Raw genomic sequence first — 23,020 nt, 5'->3', positions numbered from 1 at the left:
CAAGGGTAGAGATTCCACCACCTTTCTGGGTAATCTGTTCCAGTGTTTCACTACCTGCCTACTGAGAAAATTTTTCCTAATATCTAACCTAAACTTCCCTTGCTGCAACTTCAGCTCTTTGTTCTGTCATCTGCCACCACTGAAAGCAGTCCAGCTCCATCCTCTTTCACACCACTATTCAGGTAGTTGAAGGCTGCTATTAAATCCACTCAGTCTCCTCTTCTCTGAACTAAATAAGCCCAGTTCCCTTAGTCTTTCCTCACAAGTCATGTCACCCAGTCCCCGAACCATTTTTGTTGCCATCCACTGGACTCTCTCCAATTTGTCTACATCCTTTCTGTAGTGGGGGGCCCAAAACTGAACACAGTACTCCAGATGGAGTGGCCTCATCAGTGTTGAACAGAGGGGAATAATCACTTTGAAGCATCACACATTTCTACAGTTGAAATATGATACAAGGAGACAAGATGAGGTCTTAGAAATCTTCATCAAGCTTCTGACTGTAAATAACAAAAAAGAGTCTCCAGAAATATAAACTGTTGCCAGGAATAAATATAAAGATAAGGCCTAAATAAGTTTTGAGTATTTTCTAAGTAATTTCCCTCTGTGCATGGTAGGCAATGATATTTAAATGACTTGTGCCTCCTTGCACATTGCAAGGTGAGAAATCAGTACACTATCTAGTAGCATTTACTTCATAATAGCTCATTCAAATAATCACACTTCCTTGTGGGGCATCAGTTATCACCACTGTCAAAACAAAAGGTTTTTTTAGTAAAGGGACTGATTTTGCAGAATATTTAAAAATAAAAGTTTAAATGGAAGGAGAGTTTTCCAGAAACCTATTTGCTTTCAATGAACTGTAAACATCTTCATATGTTTTTATTAACACATACAAAATGATGAGGGTATACAAATTGTGTTGCCTTTATGGAAACAGTGAAAAACTAAATAACTGGAATTACAATGTTTGTTTACATCACATTTTGTTTCAAACAGACCCTTAAAAATTAAGCAAGCACATTTTATCAGAAAAAGCAGTAATAAAAAAGGTTGAAATAATAGCTCACAAGTCATTGGGTTGTAACACCAAAAGACCAGGGACTTATGTACCATTAAAGACTGCACTTTTGTTTTTTAAGCAAAAATCTCCATTGATATTAATTTCTGCTTAAATAGCAATGGTGCAATTTGGCCCCAGGCTTATAAACATTTTTTTCTAACAGCTTTAAACATGTTGTTTTAGTGATTATTATAATTTGACATAAACCTACTGTAAATATAAAATAAGATTACTTTACACTGTATAAAGCCCATTTTTAATGAACACAAACATATTGGTAGGCTTTCACACACACACATACACGCACACATGCGCGCAAATGAAATTTGGAAAAGAATTAGTGAAATATTTAGAATGCTTTAGTCACCTTTATACAATATGAAATGGTTACAATACTGTAGCGTTCTTTAGAATAAGTTAAACATCAAGACATAAGCCAACAGCTTTGGACTATTCTTTCTACAAACTAAATCAAAAAATTCAGTCTAATCTTATTCGATCACAAAAATGAATGAAGACTATGATCCAGTTACACTGGAAACCCAGCCTAGTTCTAGAAACCACAAATACTCTAAGCACTTTGGTATAATATGTACAAATTGTGCTGCCAGTATTATGCCTGTGAACTGAAACCAACCAACTCGACTCAAAATGGAGAAATGTACTAAATTTAAAAAAACTGGTTTTGTAAATCCTGCCTTAGCATTTCTTCCTGCTATTTAGACATTTTGTCCAACACACTGTTGCACCAGAAATACACACGCAGGACTGGTATGACAAACTACAAATTAAATATTATCAAAAAAGTGTATTAAGTACAATGCAAGACCAGTTTTTTTTAAGTGCATAGAACATAATGCAGAATACTGTTAATTACAGTGACAAATACAAAGATATTCAACATTTTAATAGATATCAAGCAATGTTCTAATATTAAAAGAGTGTGTGAATTGGAATAAATGTATTCTTTTACAAAAATTAAAGATAATGTTTTTTTTTTCCCCAAAGAGAAAAAAAAATCAAATTATGAGAGACTGTTCTTTTACACAGTTTAGTCCTCCATATCTTCTATAGGCTTGAAGTCATACCTTTAACATTTGGATTTCTTTTTGCAAAACTTTATTTTTCCTGAAAGTTGAGCTCAAAAAAAGTGCATTACTTTTTTTTTTTTATATACTTCCTGGATGCATTTGCTGTGGTTCAAAAACCGAAGGCAAAACATGGCTAGCTTTCTTTCACACTGAAGAGCTCTCAGATTTTAAACAGATGATCCTCTGAAAGGAACGGTTCTTGCTCCAAATCAAGATTTAATCTACTCTAAGAGGGCTAGAATTCTGCATTTTGTATTCAAGTAAATTCCAATTGAAATCAATGACTGCAGGATTTGTTGAGAATTCTCATCTTGTGCTAAGTTTTCCAAAATCCATATGATAGCTTTTGGTATTCAGGATTAAGCAAGGTGAAAAATACCACATTTATTTAATACTGTAAGTCAGCCTCAGACAATGGTTTTAGGAATGAAATGACAGTTCCTAAATCCCCAGCTTGACCAAAGCACACACTGACTGAGGTCAGTCTTCACTGACTCCCTAAAATACTCTTCTCATTTACCATGTAAACACAACAGAATACAATGGAATGGAGGTAACTTATTTCAGCATCACATTGTTAGTAACACTCTGCAATACTAGCTAGTGGTGCCATGTTCACCCCATTCCAATATTGCTTTCTTCCTTAAATAAGTTTTTGCTGTTATTTAATGTTAAACCAAATAACTGCTTAAAAACAATGTTGCCAAATTTTGCTCAGTGAAGCTGATGGAAAGCACCCGTGTATGAGCAGAATTTGACCTTGTGTGTTAAATGGTCGTGGTGTCAAGTGAATTAAAAATATCATTGTAACACTTTCTTGTCTGAAATGATTAATGTTTAGTGGAAGTAAATTCGGATTAGAAGGATGTTAGTGTAGGCTACTTGGTGACCTGGCCAGACTTTTGTGCAGGTTAGGGTTCTGACTATGCCTGTTTCGACTGCGAACAGATGAAAACATTGTGTTGCAACCTGGTACTTTACATTTGTGAAGTTGGCGGAGGTGCACAGTTTTGTAATGGGCCCTGAAGGTTCCTTTATTACTGTACAATTTTTGGCATATATGACAAGTTATTGGTAGACTGGAAGGTAAATTCATAAAGGTTTGATTAGCCTTTTCCAGTAAGGAACAGTCCTGATAAAGCTCATCATTGGGCATTAGACTTGGTCCTTCACAGCTTTCATCACTATCATCCAATGGCATGGTACATACTTCGCTTCCTCCATCAGAATCCCAAGAGGAGTGTGCGCTGCTCTCAGACTTAATACTGGAAGTAGTGCTTAAATCCAGAACAGCTCCATCATTCACTGGATCATATCCATAACTCTCAGAATATGATTCTCTAGTTTTGCTCATTGGAAAAACCAAGCTGCCTGTTCTGTTCATTCCTTTGAAGATGACAGAAGTTTGTCCAACATGTTTTAAAGACGCATCTTGACAAACCTCTTTAGCCATGTCTTTCAAGAGGTATGTTGCATTGAAATGGTTGTTGTTGAATTCCAGTGCATCTTTGGTCAGAAGCTTATGATGAAGATTTAGGTTTGAACTATGTCTAGAAGAACAAAGAGAAGCTTATGAAAAAGATTTTTTTTTGCATCAACACTTAGGAGCTGTTTCAAAATGAAGAAAGAATAACCAATATTTGGTATCATGCATGAGATGTATACTTATGCTTTAAGCAAACACCACTTTCAGCAATGCAAAAGTGTACACAGAAGATGATGCATACATGTGTATGGATATCTGGCCTGGCAGAAACTCACTTGTATCAGCATGACTCAGGATGGATACCAATGGCCCAGATTCTCTCCTGTGGTATGGCAGCTCTGTACTTCATTAAGATGCTGGACCTAAAGCTTGGCCTTACAGGGCTGGGGAACAGACTGTACCCCTTTCCATCTGGAGTGAGAGAGAGCTGAAAGTGGGCTGGGTGAAAGCCCAACAATAAACTGAAAAGCTAGCTCCCACCAAGATAAAGGAACAAGATTTAGCTTGGACATGCTAACGACAGACAACTGACTACTATAAACTTGTGCTATCCTGCAGCTGCACACACCAGTGTGGTACATCTCCCTGAAGGGCATATATCTGCACTCAAAATAGAACATTTGGCTGTACTTACACAGTATGCAATTTTCCAAACGAGTATAATTTTGCTCAATCTCAACTTAATTTCTTAAACATAGGAAGTCAGTGCTCCTTTCTGTGGGCTAGCTACAATTCTACTATAAACTTTGAGACCGTGGCCATTTCTTATATAAGGAGAAGCAGGTGGTTAGGATCTTTTACTTTTTTTTAATAACAGGAAACGTACTTTTTTCTCCTCCTCTCCATCACTCAGATGAAAAATGGTTGAAAGGATGTCTTCCAGACATAAGGAGAAAATATTACTTGATATGCACTGGGTGCGCCTACATGTTCATTAATGCGCAGTAGGTACTGTGCATTTAGTTTAGTACTTGCTCAATGAAGTGCTAACTAAATGCACAGTAACTACAGTTGCTGTGCAGTAGCACCAGCGAACTTTTTTTTTAGTGATGCTTACTGTGCAATAGCCTAATACTACCGCACAGGAGTGTATTAGCATGGTTTCTGTATGGCACGCTATGTGCAGTGTTATTAGGCTACTGTGCATGAAGCGTCTTGTGCTGAAGCACCCACTGTGCACAGAAAGTTCCTTCCAAACAGACTGCTTGGTCAGAAGGTCACTAGCACATGCAAACACAGTTACAGATGAAAACACGTTCTTAGGACTATAGCATTCCCTGCGCAGGTGTAGAACTCCCTGCAGACTGTTCTATGCATAGTTCAGGAGTTTTCCTGTGGAATGGTTCTATGCTTCTCTTTTTAAAATAGGTATTTATTGGGGATGGTGGTATCATAATTCAAGTTAAAACCTAAAAGAGTGAACTGGTCTGGGAAATAATTTAGAGCCTGTATTTGAACAGCCCGGATTAGGCTTCACTGACATCTTAGTCACAACAACAGTGGAAAAGAATTCACCTCTGGGAAAAGACAAGCAGAAGATCAGGGTTTTCATTGATCAACCTGTGCATCTCAGTTGTAAAACCACACTGTTCCAAATGTCCCCATCATTTTCTTGGACTGCACTGACTGGCTCTAGGCCTTCCAACAGAATATAAGTTATCTGTGTCTTGAGTCACTGGCCCCCTCTACATGTTACAGGTATTGCACAATTAACTAGTTAATTGCAGAATTACCTGGAGACCAGCTACACATGCAAAGCAGCTATCACACAATGAAAACTCCAATCAGCTATAAAGTTAGACCTCAAAAATGTGTACTAACTTTATAGTTGCTTGTTATTGAGCTTTAATTTGTATATGGAGCAGGGTCTTCTTTGAGGTTGGGAGTCCTGTCAGCTGACAGGGCTCCCAGCTGCAGGGGTGCACCATGCCCACGTAAAACCCCCAAGCCCTAGGGATCCCCGAACCCATGATCCCCAGGGTTCAGGGGTTCCCCACACCTCTGAGCCCTGGGGATTGCAGGAGTCACAATCCCCAGGGATCAGAGGTAAAGGAAGCTCCTGGAACCTGGGGATTGCAGCTCCCATTATTCCCAGGGCTTCAGGGTGCAGGAAACCCCTGGGGCCAGAGGATCATGGTGGCCCCAGGGGTCACCATGATCCTCTGGCCCCAGGGGTTTCCCACACCCCCAGATCATAGGGATCACCCCTGTGGCAATCCTCCAGTGAATGAGGCACCTCTGCAGCTGGGAGACCCTCAACTGGCTCCCCCTACACCTGCAATAAAATGCAATGAGATCTAATGTGTGATCCCACAGTTGTGACTCCTGCTGTGCATGTGTAGCGTATCAGGAGAGGCAACTGTGTGAATTGTGCATTAAATCCCACTGCACCTTTAGCTTCACATGTAGAGTAAGGCACTATGAATAACACCCAGGCAGATTTTCTGCTTTCTGAAACTCTAAGTTACAGTGGTATTACAAAGTGGAACCGAGGCACATCAACTTTAACAATGTTATCACAGACTATCTCCGAATAAAAGATATGAAGTGAGGGTTTTGACAGTGAAGTAGAACACAGAGAGCATTTTCCTATTCCAGTGATTCTCACCCAACGTGCCAGGGTATGGTCCTTTGAAGGGTGCCCTGAGGTGTGAGGAGATAGGTGGTCAGCTAATCAGGTAAGTACAGGCTTAGGTTTGTCTCTGCCTGGATAATCTCCCCACTCCCACTGCCCTATACATCTGCAAGGAAGTAAGCACTAAAATATATATACAAATTAGTTTTTGAAATTGGGTGCCACTCAATTCACAAAAGTTATGGAAGGTGCCTCAAGTCCAATGAGATGTGCTTTGATTTCAAAAAGGTTGAGAATCACTATTCTATTCCTATGTCTCTGATAACTCATGCATAGTGGGCTTGAGGTCAATAAATTTGCAGGTACATACAACTGGAGTAGAAGAGAATGAATCAGACCCATGTTATTTTATTACTTGGGAATTATTACATGATCTTCTCATTATAAAGCAGGGGTGGGCAAAATATCGTTCATGGGCTAGTTCTGGCCCACTGAGGGATTTTATCCGGCCTGTAGTGGGTACTTCAGCCAGTCCTACCACACCCTGGGCATGCGATGGGTTGGGGGCAGCACAGCTGCTAGACTCTGCTTCTTGGCAGCCTTAACAACAGCGACTACTTCTGGCTGCCACTGCTAGTGTTGCTGCCACTGCTAGACCTGGCCCTGCTAGACCTGGCCCTGGCCCTGCTGCCCGGGCACCCCAGCCTGTTTGCTATGCACCCACCACTGCAGGTGCCAGATGCAGCGGACAAGCAGGGTCTCTGCGGAGACTGGCTGGGACCCCCCCGCAGTCAAGGCATGCTCGACTGGGTGGATGGGATAGTGCTGTGAGCAGGTAGGGAGCAGCCTCTGGGAGTGGGACAGGTGGGTGGGGACCAGGGGCACAGCTGAGATCATGGGGTGGTGACAGTACAGGGCCAGGACCTGGGGCAGAGCTGCAATCTGCTCCCCACATGCCCCTGCTGGATAGGACCAATGGTTCCCCCTGCTCCCTGCCATCCCTGCAGTGGGCTGGGTTAGCACCCCCTCCCCCAGCCTAAAACAGCTCACCTTCCAGCCAAAATAATTGCACACCCCTGTTATAGAGGGTGTCATAATGTGCACACACAAAGGATGACGTTGGCTGGTCAACACTGGCATTATAAAGGGCAATGCTGACTTTGTATCAGCACAGGAAAATCTTGCCGTCCTTACCCTGTCCATCCCTCCCATCTCATCATTCAAAATCCTAGTGACTTGTTTTGCCTGAGTGAAGGCAAAACAGAGTGAAAGGCAAGTGAAGATTTTATGATTTGGCCTCTAAGTTTTTACATTTTAAAGTACACTAATATCCACAGGAAAGAATATATTGAAACACATGATGGCACACATGCAAATGCTGAAAACTTGTTAAATTCACACCCTTATGGCTTTTCTTTGTATTTTAAAGGATTCTTTCAACCTTTGCTGTCTTTATCAGTTATGAAATGTTCATGGCTTTATTTAATACTTTGTAGTCTAGTGGGAAGGAAATTTTTCTTTCATTTTCATTTTATGAATGCACTGATAAGTTATTGTACCTGTTATGGGAGGTTACATAGAAAAATCTTGGCATCTCCATTCTTCAAAATACTTATTGAAATTTCAAATTAGGCTCCATTGTGATGGTAAAATAAATACAATTTTGTTTATTATTTCCTTACCTGTCTCGACTTCTACGAGAAGGGAAAGCAGCATTACAGCCCTCAACTGTGCAAATATGCATTTCTTTCAGATGTACATTTTTAAAATGCATTTTTACACTGTAAGGGTTTTTAAATGTCTTCTTACAGATGTCACAATGAAAGCGGCTTTCTTCCTTCTGAATCCCTATTTCATGTTGACTGACATGATCCATATCTTTATAGTCTTCAAAACAAGGAAAGGCAGCACCCCTATGGGACAACGTGCTGAAAAAGCCCCCCATCAGCAAATGGTGTTGCAACTCGGGGCAGTTGTTTTTAGAAATCCTGGGCTTTGACTGCTCTTTAAAAGAGACAGGGGGTTCAGTCACTGTTTTTTTAACATCACTGTAGTGTTGGTTTGGATCTTCACACACAATTTCATGGGAAACTATTTTTAATGCTTGGTTTTCTTCTGGCTTAACCTCTCTCTCAAAGTGATGCATTTCATTTTCAGAGGTTTCCTTGATGTATTTGTTATTTGGCTCAATGACAGATTCAAAATATTTTGGGCCCTCTACCCCAGAGAGAGATTTCCATGAATTACCTGAATGAGGGTGCTTTTCCATGTGTTCGCTCACCCGCTTGTCTATCCTATGCTCACAGGCCTCCAGCTCTCCATCACTTGCCACCTGTAGATGCATATCGTCTTCGGAGCTGGCAATGTCACTGTTTTCATTAGCTGTCTCAACAGTTTCTTTCTCTATTTTGATAGGCATACTTGATTTACGGGATTTCTTCTTGGGTAGTGCATCGAATGGCAGTTCATTAGAAACAAGTTGCTCAGGTATTGATGAAGAAACAAGAGGTAGAGAAGGAAGAGTACCTGGTGTATTAGCAAGTTCAGCTGGGGTGACGGGACTGCGATAAAAAGGAAGAACTGGCTGTACTGTCTTTAAGTTTGGAAAGAGAACACCATTCTGCCCAATGCTGGGAAAACTGGATTGCACCTTTGAATCTGTACAAGAGCTGGCATAACTAGTAATTGGTCTGCTTTCTGGGGTTAAAATGGAAAAGTCTGTCCTTTTACTATCTCCTGGTCCAGCAATGGTCAGTCCATTTCTCAGATCTTTATCTCTGTTATTTCTGTTCATTGGCATATGGAGTCTTGGATTGGGGTTTGCGCTATGACGATTTCGACTACGCAAAGAGCTAAACACCATATTGCAGCCTTCAATTGTGCATTTATGCTTGATCTTCAGATGAACAGCATTATAGTGTATCTTCAGTGTTCCTTTGTCATAAAATGTTTTTTCACACGCAGTACAGAAGACACGTCCTTTCCTTGGGCCAATGCCATTTTTTTCAGATTTTATTTTATTTTCTGGGGATAACGGTGTCATGTCAAGCTTTGTTACTGTGTTATAGGAGCTAGAATCACTTAGAGGAGCATCCTCTTCTGTTTTAAGAGTGACATCTGGGCTGTTGGTGCCCTTCTCATTTTCAGCTTCAAATGGAGCAGAACCGGAACTTAAGAAGCTGCTTTCAGAAAATGGTATTTGAGGATCTTGTTTAGTTTCCTTGCTGCGGTCTTGACCTTGCTCAATCAAATGTCTTTCTGGCGGTGAACCTATCAAAGGTGGAGGCACTGGACTGAAAAACTGAAAGGGTAACATGAAAGCCATATTATTTACAATGTTCTCAAAGGGATGAATATTGGTGGGACTCATTTTGTCCAAGGAAGCAGGAAGATTAGGATTTCTTGGATTGCAACTTTCTATAAATGCTCTAATATCCAAATTAGTCGTAGGGGTTGGTACTATAATTGACTGCCCTTCTTTCTCTTGAATGGCCATTAGCTCTACAATGGATTTTGTTTCTCCAAAACGAAGAAACTGCTGCAAAGTAGCCAGTTCTTCTTCACTGGTCATTATGCTCCAGTGATCTAGCACTTTTCCTGAAGCATCCTAAAAGAGAACACATTTAAAAGAATAATACATTAATTTAAACAGATTATAGAGTCTTTTCTCAGAGCTAAGAAATTCATCTCTAACGAGTCTATAAAATTACTCTACTTAAAGATAGTTTGATGGCAATTTTATGATATTTTCTTTCAGATTTCAACACACTGGTGATATTATTTCTTTCTGAACTTGTAATGCTACTTTCTAATAAACTACTTTTTATTTTTTTTCCACAAAAATTAAGACACATGTCATTTGAGCAGTTAGCAACGTGTAAGTACAAATAGCAGAGATGGAGCAATCAGACCAAAATTTAGCCCCTCATTTAAGTCAAGTATTCTTTCATTGCAAGTTTAATAATCTTCCAAGCAACTAAGATCAGAGAACAAATGAACCTGTATTGATCTATTGCCAGTGTTCACAGAGCACAGCTGTAATTACACTAGAGTGTTGGAGTTCTTTCAAACTCTAGCTATGCCTAACTTTTCCCAATAACTACAATAAATATTTTATCACAGAACATGTATTTGATGGCCTACTGAGATTTTTCACAGTGCATGTAAGAGTTTCTAAGATGATGAAGAATGTAACATCATAAATTTTTCATGTGGTAGAGGTTCAAGGTAATTGATTCCATATTTTTAATCCTAACACTAAAAAGCAAGATTATCAAGACCATTAAATATTGATTTGTGTCATAATGTAAGATCATAATGTTACTTTACATAAAAGGTAATTTCCAGACAGTAGGAAGGACTAGCATCTATGTAAGCACATAGGGGCAAATTCACCCTTGGTGTAGCTCCAGTTAAATCTGGAGAGTTACATCAGAGGTGAATGTAGTCTGTGGTGTTTAAATGTCGACAAGTTGATTTGTAAATGTATTTATCCTACTGTACAAAATAAAACCTACTTGTTAAACAACACTTTCAGCAAATTCTGAAACTTTTGCTTAGATGGGTTCCTATTAACTTCTTTATCATGGTTGACTTCAGTTAGATATGTGTGTGATGGATTTAAGTATAAAATAACAACCAAGTAAGGACCTCCCCCCCCACCCATACACACACATGACCTGACCTTGCAATTACCACATTAAACTTGTACAAGTCTGCTATTGACTTTAGACCATATTATGGCATCAACTTTTCAAACAGAATACCCTTCTCAATTCAGTTAGAAATATGCGGCACAATATGGTCCATCGATACCAAGATTAAGTTACCAAACATTTAAAAAGATCAATTTTGTTCATCTTTCCTCCCTTTTTTAATATTGACTTAGCTTTCAGTACAATACCTGGAGTACATATCCACGTATATAATCCTGAAGTGTCCAGTCCAGTGCATGGAGAATCTGTATCACCTCTTCTTGCTTCAGGACACTGAAAAGCCGATCTAACAGAATTTTTAGGCGCACAGGAACAGCTTGGGTTCCATACAGCATAAGGCTACTGATATCAAAGACCACGTTGGATTGGACTATCTCTACCTGGGTAGTTGGGTAGAGGTTGGGGATCCTTAATTTGCTGAGGGCTGAAAACCAAAAGTGGAGAAAGCATTAGTGGCAAGGATCACACAAAATAGGGTGTGAAGTATATTGACAAGTAGGAACTTAGATATCAGGGTGAGGAGGACTATATGAGAACCTAAACAGAGTTACAAAAACAGTATTACCATGTGCTACCCATCCATGTCGGCACTGGTCACATTGTCTCTGGTTTATTTTTCCAGGTTTGAAGCACTGACAATTACAGTTCACCAGGGTGCATCGGATAGCCTGCAAATTAAGAAACAGGTTTATAGATAGCAATGAAGTAATATTTTGAAAGTGCACATTGTACATAAATAATTTAATAAAGGCTATAAAATACATATAGATAATGGATATAGATGGCACATATATATATATATATATATATATATATATATATATAGTCAGCTAGACAGTCCATTCATAACCCAACCTGTACAAGTCAACAGGGTGGCCTCTATCATATGAACCTCTGTCACCTTCTAAAGCAGCAGAATATTATGGGCAGCAAAATATTCAGTAACACTTTTGTGGCTGGTTTCTGGCTGGCTGATTAGTGGCAACAGTGCTGCTAATGTTGCTCCTAGAAGCATATCAAATAAATAGCTCAGATGCATGCTTAAAATAAATTGTTCTTATGCAGTAGAAAATTATTTTCAGTTATGTTCATATTCATCTTGTCAGCCAGCTACAATATTTTCCAGCAGAGTTTGCGAAGAGAAACAAGTGCAGATAGATAAAAGTTCTAGTCCTTGAAGTTTGGAATAAGTTAAAGACATTCAGTGCCATCTATTGAATCTTACAAGTAGTGTTTTAGCTCTTCAGAGTATCATTAAATTCTATGGGTAAAAATAATCCTTGGAAGGGATTATTTGGTAGCATCCGCATGGGGGAAGTGAAGAGAGCGTGGGGCGGGTGGGAGGTGTACTTTACCAGAAGCATAGTCTACCAACACTTCTTTCTCCAGAGGAGCATTAAAATTGAAAATAAGAACTACAAATCCTCATTGCTACAGTAGTTAGGTTTTGTAACAGACATGTCAGCAGGTTAGAGATGAAAGAGGAACTGCAGACAGATTAGCAACCTGTTGCATAGTTTAACGTACACCACTTTGCTTTCACTGAGGTCATCTATAATGGAAATCCAAATTAGCATTCAGTTGCTCATAATCAACAGGGCAATGCAAATGTATTTCCAGGAATATATACTTTCTTCTGCACAGACCCATCTTCTCCAGGAAGCAAAACAGACAACTTGGAGGTCCTAGTTAAATCTCCACAGAGACTGTTACGGCGCATGGCATTTGTATGACTGAGTACTTCTTAGATCTGTTATATTCAACATACTAAGTGCAGCATGAATAATACTTGCACATAAATGGAATGTTAAGGATGAGAATGTGAAGGAATGAACGAACAGGAAATCTCTGCTGTCATATAAAATACTTTATAGCTGCTTGACTGAATCTGAAAATAACTGCCTCACTCTCTTTAAAACACCCTATATAATAATATAACACAATTGTATTAAAACAATGAAGTGATGTTATCAGACTATGTCACCCCAATGTGTTCAAAATACATAATTCAGAGCTGAAGCCAAAAAAAAAAGGGAATTTTCTACAGCTTTCATTAAGTATGTTCTAAATCAGAAAACAGAACAGGCTTCTCTCCAAACTAGAAAAATAACAATCGTACCTACAGAGGGTTATAGAAATATATTGCTGTTCCCTGTCTCACGCTTCAGTTCAGGTCTTTCTGTATGTGTACACATAATACCATGAAGATGCTTTCCCCGTTGCACTTCTCATCGAACTGGAATCCCATGGGATTCCATACCTGCCAAATTCACATGGATGGACAATAATTTTGAAACAATTTCAGCTCCGCAGTTAAAATCCTTTTGGAATTTCTTTGTTTCACTTACAGAGTGTTCTTTTTTCTTCTTTTTGGGGGGGGGGGGATTTTGTACCCCTCTAAGGCAGTATTAAAAAGAGGAAGAAGAAACTAAAAGTTTTCCTTAGAATACTGAAAGTCAAGTAATACGTAATTCTGTAGCTGACTTGCCTAAACATTTCCCATTTTCCTCCCATTCTTTATATGCCCCACACCTGACAAAATGCACAAAGTGAATGTCAACCCCTTTTTGGGACTCCTGTTTCATACCTGCCATTGTTCTTTTTTGAATCCAAATCCTGGAAACATTGTTACTTACATGCAAATATTTCTGTAAGACTGGCACCTACTACTTTTTCCTTATCCATACTGAGCTTGTGGTAGCCATCCTCCAACTAGGCAAAGCTCCCTTCTAGCCCATTATGTGCCATGCTGCCATGCCTTCAATTTTTAGGAAGAGCTGGGAACTTCAGTACTCATTTTGAATATTTATGAATATTCACAAAGCATACACCTCAAAGTATACTATATGAGATGAGGCACTTTCATTGAGCTTTTACCACATGCATTTTGTCAGTCATGGACTTCAACTAGATTTTTCCCAGAGCACAGGAATGTTTAGAATCCTACCCATTATGTGGTTGAACTTGGAATGTTAAATTTCAATTTTTGGTTTATCTCCAGTATTTATCCTGAAATATGACAGGATACAAGTCCACGTAGAAATGTCTAGGCTCTGGTGACTCAAGGCTGAGATTCATTTTCACTTGAAGGACTGGAACAAGTGGCAACAGGGCCTTTTGACTAAATGGATCATTTTTTGCTTAATCTTTTAAAAAGAGTCCATTGCAAAATACTAAATTCTTTACAGGGAGCTCAAAGCTTTTTATCAAGTCATAAAGGACATATCAGCACATGAGCAATGCAAAGTGCTTCACTTTAATGTAGCACATATTTTAGCTTAGATGCTGAAATCCTTTAATAGAGCTGCAGCGCCATACATTTCTTTTATGTAAGTTAAAACATTTGTTATGCTGGATTGATGATTCTTTTACATCACAAGATGTCAAGCTTTAACTGTAGTTTAATTCTTCTACCTCAGTGCACACATAATGTGGTGTAACTGGCATAGATTGAACTCTCCTCTGTTAGGTTATTCTGTTACGCTCAAGAGCAGAATTCCATGATCATCTCCTTTGCAGCCCCTTTGGTCAGAAAGAAAGACATTCTCTTGCTGCGATGAAGAACAGAGATGAACAATAATACTGCTACAGCTTATAGTAAATTAACTGAGGGTAAGTCACAAGTTTTTGCAGCTTTTCCCTGTTGCATTCTATACACCAATGCAAAACTATTTTCTCTTTTCTATGTCATTAGATGAGACAGTCCGCCTGTGCGGAATTCTGCACATAGATTTGTATAACTCTCTTTTGAAAGGTACATGCCTACATCTGGTCTGTTTGCCCTGTTGTCTATATTGTGTACATATAAAAAGTTTCTTCAGTGAAACAAAAATTGGAAAACAATCTGGACATTGCCTTTCACTTGCATGTAAGTGTTATCAGATATGGAAAAAGCGTTACATCCTCTCCAACTATCATATGTAAAAATAATAATTAAAAAACCCCAACTATTTCTCCTTCTTGTAGTCATACCTAGACATGGTTATAAAGTTGTTCATGCCCTGGTAATTTATAAAACTTATCCTCTCAAATCACATTTTATTAAACCCAAAGATTTTTTTTTTTAAGTAATTAAAAAAATTAAAGTATACTCAAATAATATAGCCTGAAGTTCATTTTTAAAAATACCTTTAAGCATAAAGGTTTTTCTCCATTCTGCTTGATATTCACCATGAGTTTTTCAGCAAAGAAGAAACAGACTATGGTCTCAATCTACCAAATGAAGCAATAACCTTGGAGTGCCCATGGAGCCCTGTTTACAGGATCTGGGCCTAGCTGATAATATAGAGCCAAGGAATCAATAGAAAGACTTGCATTTATTTCATTGGATTTTGGATCAGGCCCTGCATACTGTCAAATACACAAGTTAAAGAAATAAACCTAACAAAAGAACTCAAATGTCATGCCACAGGGTATGTGTAGATGAAATGGTGGCCCTAAATTGAAGCGGTGGATTTAAAAAAACACTGCTTCAATTAAGGGCTGATTAAATCCCCATGTTGTGCACACACCCTGCACTTACCTGCCTCTCCGGTGGGGAGGGGAGGGCAAGCTGCCAGCAGGTAGAGTGGTTCCTGGGCTGCGGGGGGCTGGTGCTTCTCTCCGTGGCAGCGGTGCCTCCCTCCCTCCCCTCCCCCAAGGTGGCACCCACCCGCAGGCACCCGGCTCAGGCGGTCCCGGGGGGCACCGCAGCCACAGAGGGAAGCACCGGGCCCCCGCACAGCTCAGGCAGGCAGGCAGGCTCCGGGGTGAAGATCAGGCTCGCTGTTTTTCTTGGGCAGAGCCTGCCCTCCTGGGCTGCTGCCAGGCTGCCTGCAGGGCTTCCTGCAGAGCCGTGGAGCTGTATGGAGCCCGGTGCTTTGCTCTGCAGCTGTAGGGGCAGCAAACTAAAACTCCTCGAAGGAGTTTTAGTTTGCTGTGCCCCAAGTCATTTAAGGCACATTACGCCGCCAAATTTACTATAGCGGCTGGAATTAATGTGCAATATGCCGCTGAGGCGCGCAAACACTGACACCATTAAAGTGGTACAAAAGCATCTAGCCCACTTTAAAGTGTTGTGCACACACGCCCCTCATGTCGTCTACACACGGCCATAGATGTCTTTCAGTGACAGTCAGCTTTAGCATTCTTTCTAAACATACAAAAAGGTACAGCATTTTCAGAAAGATGTGATTTCCTTTTAATTTTAAATTTAAAAAATATTAAACGTTAGGAAGCTTTCCTGATATATTTGAAAAGAACCAGGTCTGACTTTCTTCTCTGTTCTGTTAACTACCTCAATACATTGCTTGTGGATTCAAACCTATTCTAACCTCCCCTACATAGCTTTCTGTCAGTCTCTTAATACCTACATGGAAGGACAATAGATTACAGGCTTAATTAGATGTTAACATGACCCAATTGAGATTCACAGTCTTAAAGGTTTCATATATTCGTTGACCTAATAAAGATATTTTTGGGAAGCAGAACTTAGGTTACTTCCAAATTAACTAATGTTGAGAAGAGTTAATAACCAAAGCAATTTAGCAAACATCCAGGAAAATAACACACAATTCTTTTGTGAAGAAACTGAGGTAATTACAGTGCCTTACAACAATTTTGATATCAAGTCTACTAATGTGCTGTGTTATCCACCAAGCAGAATGTACATAACATTTCTTTCTGCAGAACAAAGGAATAACTTTCCACATTTAATACATATAAAACTTCAAAATCCTAATTAAAGGATTGGAAGTGCAGATGGAAATTAAAATAGAAATTTTCTTAAGTATAATCCTTTCACTCAGATCTTTAGTATTTTGTTCCATTTTCAAGAAACATAAAGCAGATGTGAAAATCTTTTGGGCTCATCAAGAATATTATGAGCGATTTCCAGTCACTTATTTCCTCCTAAACTTGTCTTTTCTAGAACCACTGTCACCAACCTGGATGCTTTTTAAACTAGTTTTGAAGATTATCTTATTGTATTTACCCAAACCCAACACAGCTTTGAATTTAAGACAACCCTGTAATAATTAGATTCTAGACATAGAAAATGTATACATTTATTCCAATTTTCCACATATAAAATCTAATTATTGGAGGATCAACTTAAAAATTCATCCCCCTCCACTGCTGCTGTGGGGCAAGCAGCAGCAGAGGGGCAGGCAGTAGGGGGACAGGAGGTGGGGGAGTCAAGTGGCCTGACTCTTGCCCCTTGCTGCCTGCCCTCCCAAGTCCCTGTACACTCCAGCCTCTGCTTCCTGTGTGGTGCCTACACCCCACTGCACCTGTCCCCCCGGCACTCGAGCCCCCTTCTCACCTGCCCTCTGCACTTGCCTCTCTGGTTCCTGATCCCCTTGCTGCCTGCCTCCTCTGCCCTCTCCCCACTACCTGTCCCCCACCATTAATGCCTCATCCCTGTTTCCTCCCTGCCTGGTCTCCCCCTGCTTCCCCCTCCTTGCTTCTGCCTCTGTCCCACCCACCAGGCTTGTCCCCCTGCTGCCACCCACCCACGGTGGCTTCGACTCCATTCTGGCCTGGGGCATGGAGCACATGGTTACTTCACTTCTTCCCACCCCCGACCAGGCAGCAGTGATTGTGGTGTGACCTTGTGCTCTATGCCAGAGTGGGGCTGAAGATGTATCTGTGGAGGGTAAGTGGTAGCTGGTGGGGGAAGAGGAGGGCTGGGTACAAGGGGCAGAGGTGGCAGCAGGAAGTGGGATAAGTGGTGGTGAACAGGGATAGGTATGGGGGCAGACAGCTGCTGTGGCTCTGACTCCGATCCTGAGTTGAGACTGGAATGTGAGCTGCAGCAGTTGCTTGTACCCCTCCCTGGCTTGCATCAAATCCAAGATCAGTGGCTTCCCCTTCATGTTAAATGGGGGGGGGGGGGGGTGTCTTGTCTTGGATTTGAGTATATATGATAATTACAATGGCTGAATTGAGACAAAGATCTGACCCACATGGTTTTAATAAGAATGTTTCTCTATTACAAGAGAGCTATATAGATTAACGTTTACATGGAAACTAGCTAAAAAAAACCTACCAAATGACTAACCACTGAAAGGTACAGACCATGTCCAAATATCTTTTGCCTAAATACCATAACTTTTGACCTTTGTCACTTTAGATATTGATGGAATTTTACTTATGCTTTATGAGGTTATGTTGAAAATGCATTTTCATTTTAGTTTTCAGCCTCTGTAACTAAAGAAAGGCACAGGATAATAAAATAAGTTCACTCTAGTACTGATTATATACCCAAGATTTGTTTCACTGTGTAAGCCCCGGCTATCTGTGTGTTCCTGGTAACTGTTTGTGGCCAATACATTCACTATACAACACAACTGGGTTTAAAGCAAGATCACAAAGAATAAAAGAAATAAAACAGCTTTCATGCATGTGTGTATGTAGATATAGGGAGGAACCTTTTCATCTGTAGCAAGTCTTATCCCACAGTCAGTTTTAAAGTTTTAAAGAAATCTAGTTTATAGAAAGGTCCAGATTTGGAAAACAAAGTTATTATATATGTGCAAAAACTAGCAGGGCTGTATGACAAATCTTCAGCTCCACCAGGGACACAGAAGCTAGTATAGGTTTACAGGAATATAGCTAAGGGGCCTCTCACTCTTTCATACAGTTCAGCCTGTGTAGTGCACAGGTCAAGACCCAGGCTTGCTCATCTTATCAGAAAGCTGTGGAAACCAGAGATTCCTGCTTGATACAAAGCTAACCCTGCTTTCATATTGCTCTATGCCTGCTACCAATGCACTGGGGCCCCAGAACATCTCTCTTTCTGGTCACCGTTTTTTCCACCAAAATTGCAGACACAATGGGCATGTCTACACGTGCACATTTACTGCACAGTAACTGAAATTGCTGTGCAGTACACAAGCTGTGCGTGTCTACACGTGCATGCTTGTACTGTACTGTAAATACGATGACTTACGCCAGCTTGAGCATAAATTTGATACCTGCAATCATACATACCTTCATCATTAGTTACTGTGCAGTAACACATGTGTAGACACCTTACTGTGCAGTAACTTACTGCACAGTAAATTTAAGCCGGCATATATGCATGTGTAGACATGCCTAGTAGTTACTAGTTCCAATTCAGCTTTAAATGTGGCTTTGTGTGAGGGTGTGGGGGCTTAGGGGAGGTTGGCATAATAGAACACAATTTGGAAGAAGATTTCAGTATGAGAAAAGTGACTGCTGTTTGTGCCATCTATAGGGGGATTTCCATCCAGTGGCCCTATGCATCTCCTACCATCCCCACGAAAAAAATCCCATCCAAGTTACTGTAATCCTCTGATGAGTTGAGTTCAAATGAAGTATAGGAAATGCACATGCTCCCTAGAGGAGACCTGAAACCTTTCTTCTGCACAGTAGAACCTTAGTGCATTGTGCCAGCAATCTCTTTAACTAGGGAGGAGGGGAAGGCTTTACAACAGAGGCAACGGCAGGCCATTAGGTGAAACATGTTTTTGGCTCTTCCTAAAGTTAGAAGTTGAAGGATCACATGCCTCCATATTAGAGTGGGTAATAATTTTATCACCTCTTACAAGGATCCATGGAGAGTAAGCACGCTCTTTTTAGTATGTAAAAGTGAGGTGAAAAGTTGGATGTGTGCTTGGTTAGTAAGAAATATTTTCCTGCTTACACCTTGTAAAACATTTACAACTTTAAGGAATGGTAGAGTAAGCTTTTAAAGAAACACTGAAGCACTAAATCAAAGCCCTCATTCCGAATTCTATCTGCATATGTGTCTATCACTGCAGCAGGCAATACTGAATGGGGATCCCAGACCAAACCAGATTCTCCTAACTAATCTGGTCCCTCCCACACCCATGTTACTGATAACAAATGAGCATCTTACAGTTGAAATGTCTGAGAAATCTCCTATTCCCCTCTTCACTTTTTAAGTTTATTTACTTGCATTTCACTCCCTATGGACAATCACTCACATTAGAGACCGGAAGAACCCTATTATGTTATCTAACCCATCTCTGTTTAAGATGCAGTCCTGCAGCAATGGCATTTCTAAAGCTTTGTTTAGTTCAGATATAAAATGTGCCACGCAGTGGGGCTTCCTCCACTTCCTATGCGAGTTTACTGCCCAGACTAGAATCACTGTCAGAGTCTGTTTACAAATTCTCAATTTACATTTTCTATCTTAATTTCACCAGACTGTAGTCCTAGTTAGTTCATTACTTTAATAATATCTATACTTCCCGGATGCTCACTATTTATAAGAATCTGTCCTGTCTACTTGTGTTCAAGCTATACACAACTACCTACTGTAATCTTCCTTACCTCTCCCCTACTTATACCCCACCTTTTAGTTTTTGTTGCTCTGCTGAGCTCCTTGCAGTTTGTCATAACTGACCCCAGTATTTCAAGTATCCTCACAAAAAGCTATCAACTTTCACTTCCCTAATTACAGGATATTTTTACATATGGCGCACAAAACTGCATCTGCTGAAGTGAACTTGGGCCTGTACTCTCTACGGCTGGCTATACATGTGCTCATTGGTGTTCTAATTAGAACACTGCAGTGTGGCCACAGCTTCACGTGTTTTAAGTCCCCGTATATTTTCAAATGGCTATGGGGTGGCGAATGAGGTTTAAAGGATCCTGTGGCCATTTTTAAATGCACAGGGACTTAATACACATGATGGCAAGGTGTTTTAATTATAGTGGTGGCCTGGGAACTGCTCTAATTAAAACTCTCCCCTCCCCCGACCCCCAAGAATGGGTATAAGCAGCCATAGCCTGTCTTACTTAATCTGTAAAGTGCATATCAACCCTCCCTTCTGCCTGACTTCAGACACAGCTAACTACCTCTCCCTATACAAAACTGCACCAGTCTTTTGGTTGCCATATCAGCTGGCAGACTCTATCCCAAACTATTCATCAGGAATCTTCTATATAGATTAATTCCTATTTGTAAACAATGCCACTGTAAATGTGGTATGTTCATGTAAAATGTTTCAGCTGACTGTAATTACTCTGCAAGCACTGTTTGTGAAACTGGCCTTTGAAGGAGGCCAGAACAAGGTCCACACCCCTGGAAGGATATATATGTCTCATGATGATCCTCTACACAGGAGTGAATTCTACCCCACATGGTAGTCCATGGGTTCTTTGAACAGGTATTTACTCACTCTATGTACTGACTATTTTTGATATATGTGGTGTAGGACTGGTCACTGAAGCCACTAAGTATTCTTTTTGACTAATATTAGATGACTGAAACCTTTCTGTACAAGAAATAGAAGAGATTAAGGCAGCAGAAGGAATGGTTCCATCACAAACTTTTGTAAAGTCAGATATCTGAATGCTGAATTATGCTCTGAGTACCTATCATCTTCCACTAACATTCATGCAAACAAACAAAAATCATTTGGTAATTAAAGATCTTTTGTCTTAATTTTCTAAAAACATCTGCACTAAAAATGTTTTTTTAAATGAATTTTCCACTAATACTTCATTGCACTATTTGCTCAGCACTGCTATGATTCCTCAGTCTCTCTCAGTTCAGCTTTTCAGGTTATTCCATCCAAATAATATAAATGTTTCCAACTACCTCCCACCTCCCCTCCCCTCCCCGCTCACCATTTTCTTGATTTTTTGCAAAGCTGAATCTCACTGCTATTTTCTTTTAGTACATGATCCGAATAGGACTAGGCTACTATATATTATTTCACGGGTCTCAAAATACCTCCGAATTAGGTTATAACATGCAAACACCATTAATATGCTATTTGCTCCCTCTTCTCAATTATTAATGAAACTGACAGATTAGGTCCTCATGTAATTTGGTGTAAAACAGTATAAGTTACTAAAGTCACCATGCTATATTAATTTATATTTACTGAGAATCTGTCCTACTGAGTCCTAATTTAAATAGATCTCTGTTGTTTTTCTCTGGACACTTACTCCAACTCAATATTCTATTCTTTTTAACAGCCATTTGTTTAGGCTTCTTCGCTGGGATATTTAGAGTGATGGAGGAAACAGCTTCCCATCTGTTGCAGGGACCCCTAATCCCTGCTACTTTAAAGGTAGGGAGCCAGCACCAAAGGGCTGTAGTTAGGTAGGCAGCTGGGTAAAGGCCTGCTGCAGCACAATATGCAGCCAGGGGAACCCACAAAGGGCAGAGAGCGATGGCGGCTGCAGCCTTTTAGCTAAACTGCAGCACCTAGGAGCAGGTTGAGCATGGGACCTGAAGGGGTATAGGGTCCCAGCCTACTAGAAACCTGGCTCCTAAACCACAGAGCTCAGTCTGGCCCTAGCACCCCACTGCAAGCAGAATTCCTGCTGGCCTGAGAGATAACAGAGGGGAACTCAACCAACCAGGTACCTGACAAGCTGCTACAGGCCCAGGGAGCTACAGGTGGCTAGGGACCCCAGGAGACCCAGAAAGAGTTTATCTATAGCTGGCAGAGCACTGAAGGACCGCGTGTGTCTATTTAGGGTGGTATGAAGGCCACAGGTCAGGGTGCCTAGAAAGCACCCTGCAGCAGGAAAGACTAAGGCCCAAATACAGCCCATCCAGGGCCTAGGAGGCTACATGGGGGCTAAAGCCAAACCACTGAGACGGGGAGCAGCCTTGCCCTGGGTCAGGGACACCGAAGAGGGAGGGGAAGTAGGGTCAGATACTCAAACCTGACCTCTTTGCAAAACACCTAGAATTTCAGGGTGCAAATATCAATGAAGATACAGTTTAGATCATTTGAATGTGCACAAGCCAAATTTTATGGCAGTTTACAGTCCCACGCTATCACATCACCTTTTGGTGGATTGAGCAAGGTGTAGTAAGTGCAGAGTTTTGCCCCACTCATCTCATTTGTGGGTGCATCTAGACACTTGGGTACTGAAATGTTTAAACCGTTCTTCCAAATTGCATGTACCCAAAAAACTGAGGATGCAAAGAAGGCCCAGCTGAAGCTTGAGTTAGTACTGTCTATATTTTCAAACTGTGGGCCTTGTGCTAAAGAGCCCACTCAGTCAAAACACCCACGTTTGTTGGTTTCAGACGGAGGTTTGCCTGAGTTAGGAATTGCAGGCCTCTAGTTCATCTGCAGTCCCTTTGATAAAAGG

The 23,020-nt window shown here is 40.5% G+C and overlaps 1 protein-coding gene across 4 annotated transcripts in view; it reads right to left on the bottom strand.

The window, feature by feature from the left end:
• Window positions 1–856: 856 nt before the first annotated feature.
• Window positions 857–23,020, bottom strand: part of BNC1 (basonuclin zinc finger protein 1) — a 99,624-nt gene continuing 77,460 nt past the window's right edge. For 3 of the 4 annotated variants that reach the window (XM_019477805.2, XM_019477804.2, XM_006262115.3), the window contains exons 2-5: window positions 11,496–11,598; window positions 11,119–11,354; window positions 7,898–9,822; window positions 857–3,704 (exon numbers count right to left, since the gene is read on the bottom strand). In XM_019477805.2, coding sequence (XP_019333350.1) covers window positions 3,023–3,704; window positions 7,898–9,822; window positions 11,119–11,354; window positions 11,496–11,598 — 2,946 coding nt within the window. In that variant the 3' untranslated portion in view covers window positions 857–3,022. The remainder of the gene's footprint in view (window positions 3,705–7,897; window positions 9,823–11,118; window positions 11,355–11,495; window positions 11,599–23,020) is intronic. The other variant, XM_059714633.1, reaches the window with a different exon arrangement.

Source organism: Alligator mississippiensis, chromosome 11 (assembly GCF_030867095.1).
Source record: "Alligator mississippiensis isolate rAllMis1 chromosome 11, rAllMis1, whole genome shotgun sequence".
Lineage (NCBI taxonomy): Eukaryota > Metazoa > Chordata > Crocodylia > Alligatoridae > Alligator > Alligator mississippiensis.
The sequence above is the reverse complement of the archived record's forward strand: the minus strand, read 5'-3'. Positions and strand labels throughout refer to the sequence as shown.